At 41.9% G+C, this 4095-nt stretch overlaps 1 protein-coding gene across 1 annotated transcript in view; it reads left to right on the top strand.

The window, feature by feature from the left end:
* Positions 1 to 564, top strand: part of serpinf1 (serpin peptidase inhibitor, clade F (alpha-2 antiplasmin, pigment epithelium derived factor), member 1) — a 6430-nt gene extending 5866 nt beyond the window's left edge. The window contains exon 8 of the mRNA XM_023399074.2: positions 13 to 564. Coding sequence (XP_023254842.1) covers positions 13 to 263 — 251 coding nt within the window. The 3' untranslated portion in view covers positions 264 to 564. The remainder of the gene's footprint in view (positions 1 to 12) is intronic.
* The last annotated feature ends 3531 nt before the right edge of the window (positions 565 to 4095 follow it).

Here is a 4095-nt window from a genome sequence, read left to right on the forward strand (position 1 = left end):
ACCTCCCTGCAGGTCTCTCTGAATGGCTAGACAACCCGGACCTGGAGAAGATCTCAGCTCAGGCCGCCAAGCTCGTCAGCCTCAATCACAAAGTTGTCATGGAGACGGCGCCCGAGGGGAACCAGTACCCCAGCGCCACCTCAGCAGCCAGTCACCTGTCATACACAGTGGACCGCCCCTTCCTCTACCTGATCCGGGACGAAGCGTCAGGGGCGCTGCTCTTCATCGGCAGGGTGGTCAACCCCAAGGACCTGAGGATATAACACACACACACACACACACACACACACACACACACACACACACACACACACACTGTTAGCAGGTCCTGGGAGGGACGTCAGGTATTTGCGTTGCGTTTGTGGGGGAGACGTCTGTGAGGATATTTGATTTGATTTTACATGATTTGTTACTTTTCATGTTGAAACACGTCGGCGTGATCATGTTAATCTGACGCGAAACTCAAACACACTGGTGATACTCTGACTCACCAAAGGACTGTCTTTTTAAAGAAATCAAATATTGTCATTTGTGTTCAAAGAAATAAACACGACAATGAAACCAGGTGTGTCTCAGACATGTTGTTTTCTTCCTGCCAGATGTGAAGGTTCAGAATCAGTCGTCAGCTACAAACCATTAGATCATCAGTGGATGTTCCTGCTCTCCAGAAGATCAATCCTCATGCAGACGTCACGTTTCTGTAGTTTTTCATTGTGTGTTTTCTCTTCAGCTATGTCAAGATAACAGATGTCGTTATCCTGAGATAACGAGATATTATCAGGAGAAAACAATTCTGACTGAACCTCATTCACTCAGTTGCAGTAACTTTCCTCCTTAGCAACAGCCCTTAGTTACTCGTTAGCTGACGAGGACTGAAATGAAAATGATCTCGTATGAAAAGACACTGAGACTTCTCCGATGCGTTGATCAATGTGTCGCCCTGACACTTTCACTTTACGGCATTTCAAGTTTCCATCTGCATCCGATCTGTAATTAACAAAGTAAATGTAATGATATAACGAGCTGTTATCTCCGGATGATGGGGTAATTATCTCGTTATCTCAGGAGAACAAGCTTTGTTGACAGCAGAGAGAAGATGCGTGTTATCTCCAGCAGGGGGAGCTGCACCAAAGAAATCCTGCAGCCTGAGCATCAGCTCGAACCCTGAAGAGAATAAACACAATTAAACCTCCGACTTTGGTTCATTCAGATTATCCAGATGTTAAGCTCTAACTTTACTGAAGTCGGTGTGACACTGGAGCAGCTGCTCTGTTCACTTTCTGATGATCTCTCCACATGTGACACGTCATGTGATCACGTTCCACAAACCTCCTCCTGCAGGAATGAGGCGGAACAGTGGCTGTTTTCCAAGTTTACACTGATGCCAGAGAGATTCTCCAAGAGTGATTCTGAAACGTTTTGTGACCGAGAGTCGACAACACACTCTCATAAACCTGAATTCTGTAGAAAATATGGAAATATCTGAACAAAAGACAGATGTTCAATGCAGTCACAGCAGAACCATCCTCACCATGAGTGCTCAGGAGTTATTACTACATTATCACACACACACACACACACACACACACACACACACACACACATAAAACATCATAAAACTCTCATTAAATAAACAGTTTATAAAAAATATTTATTAACTTGTGAATAAATCAGAAAAACTATTTGAAAGGTATTTTTAAAATAAATAACAGGATTCCCTTTATAAATGAACGTTTAATCCATCAATAAATAATAAGATTTAAAAATGGATTTATGAATAAATACGTTTATTAATGGAAGCTCTCTGATTGGTTGGAGAGCTAACCAGCACTGACGGTCCACAGTGTCACAGAGAGGCTAAATGACTATGCTAATCGATTAGCTAATAGGAAAAGCAGCTGTGTGTGTGTGTGTGTGTGTGTGTGTGTGTGTGTGTGTGTGTGTGTGTGTGTGTGTTGAACACATGTGGTCTTGATTTTCCACACAGGCAGATTCCTGGGGTTTCTGAACAACTTCCCAGAAGTCAGTGAGTCCCAGTCTGTGTGTGTGGGTGTGTGTGTGTGTGTGTGTGTGTGTGTGTGTGTGTGTGTGTGTGTGTGCACGTGCGTGCGTGTGTCCTCTTGCTCTTACTGTCTGGATTAAATAAGCAGCTTCTGTGTGATGGAAACACTCACTTCATCACAGTGGAACCAGAACCTCAGACTGAAACCAGAACCTTCTTTGTAAGAAACAAGCTGAAGAGAACTGATAAAGAAATATTTGAAATGATAAATATAAATAATAAAACAAAGAAAAAAGATGTATATTATATATATTAAAGCCTTTAAATTCTGAATGCACCTTAATTTAAATCTCCACCAGAGGGCGACAAACACTCAGGAAAAACCTCCTCAGTGTCGAACAAAAATCAGCAGCTTTTCAGAATAAAATCTCAACATTAATCAGATGTACAACCTTTCTCTGCGTTTAAGTTGAAATAATGACGTTTTATCTCTGTATCATGATCACATCAGTGTTTCTGAAGAACTTTGTGAACTTGTTGCTAAACAAATAAAGTTTATTATCATCATTACTATAAATTATAAATATAAAGTTCCTTTTTTTAAAATGTTTTTGGGATTATTCAGCCATGCTAGCAGCCAGCTGTGCTAATTAGCATGTGTTAGCATGCTCTGACTAGAATCCACCTTTTACAAAGTGCAGTGAGCTGTTTTGCTGTCGCTGGATCAGTATTTCACATGTTGTGGTCAGAGTTGCACAGTCAGCAGAGGCAAAACAGGCGAATGCGTGGGGCCCCCAGGGGGAAAAGGGCCCCCCGATTGGCACATTTTGCAGTGACAGTCATAAACCCCCTTAAACCTCCCATAAAGACTCTACACAGTGCACTGCTGCTGCGGGCCCCTGGTGATCTGAGCTGTAGCTAGTGTTTAACCATTGAGCTGCATGTGAGGCATTCAGGGAACATCTGTAAACTGTATCGCTCAGTTAATCTGTACAGTGTGAACACACACACACACACACACACACTGATCAGCTGATCAGTAAAAAAGCAGATGCCTTCACTTCCTCTTCCTCAGCGTCTCCGGTCGTCATGATGAAACAGACCTTCAGACTCAGACTTCCTGTCACAAGACGATGACATCTTCCATCAGTTAGTGAAAACACATCAGTACAGACTCTACGTCCATCATCAGATACTATAGTGGTTTGTTTTTCAGCAAGAAAAGTCAGTCTGATTTATGCATGAAACTAAACTCTGCAGCGAGACGTCCTGCTGATGGTGGATGAAGAACATCAAACAAAACTCAAACTGATATTGATGAATAATATAAAGAGCTCTTTCAGTGTAAAGGTCTCTGTCCATGTGTTTTATATAAAGCAGGTCTAGGTTCTATATTAATGCTGTGAAGACACACAGCCTGTGTTCAGAAACTGAGCTGTGCAAAACACCTTAGGTTAAGATTTTCCTTAAAATCTGAGTGAAAGTTTCCTTAAAATAAAAGAAGTTGAACAAAAAAACCCTCAAGTTTAATCCTTAAATTGTTCCCAGAAGAGAGGCTCAGAGCCTCCTCTCTTCTGATTGGCTCACCGACCTGTTGTTACTAGAGCTGCAGAGAGAAGCCTGAGAGAGGAGATGTAAAACTACACTGAGATGGTTTTTATATCTTCTGATGGATCAACACTTCAAATAAAACACAGAAGAAGAAACATGGAGATTTAAACATGTAAACTGTCCTTACATCTGCTCACATCTACACTGTAGTGCTGTTAAAACATGTTGGTGTTTAAATTAAATGATGCTGAAAAATGTGAATAAAACCTCAGATCAGTGCAGAGCTGAAGTGGATCAGTTCCTCACGTCTGAACCTGCAGCAGCGACGTGGTCGAGCTGCTGCCTGGACTCGTCTGTGTGTGAAGTCTTCAGTCTAACGTTATCCGTCAGAGATGAGACCTTTTCTGATTTAAAACGCACCAGTGTCACAGTGAAATACCAGCAGCTATAAAACTGCGATCTTTCATGAAATATATCGAGGCAGTTTGGTCCCAGTCAGACAGGAAGTGGATAAAGTTATATAAAACACAGACGTCACTTAG

This window comes from Seriola lalandi, unplaced genomic scaffold, assembly GCF_002814215.2.
Source record: "Seriola lalandi dorsalis isolate HSWRI2012SDOR001 ecotype SW California unplaced genomic scaffold, Sedor1 jcf7180002050318, whole genome shotgun sequence".
In the NCBI taxonomy this organism is placed as follows: domain Eukaryota; kingdom Metazoa; phylum Chordata; class Actinopteri; order Carangiformes; family Carangidae; genus Seriola; species Seriola lalandi.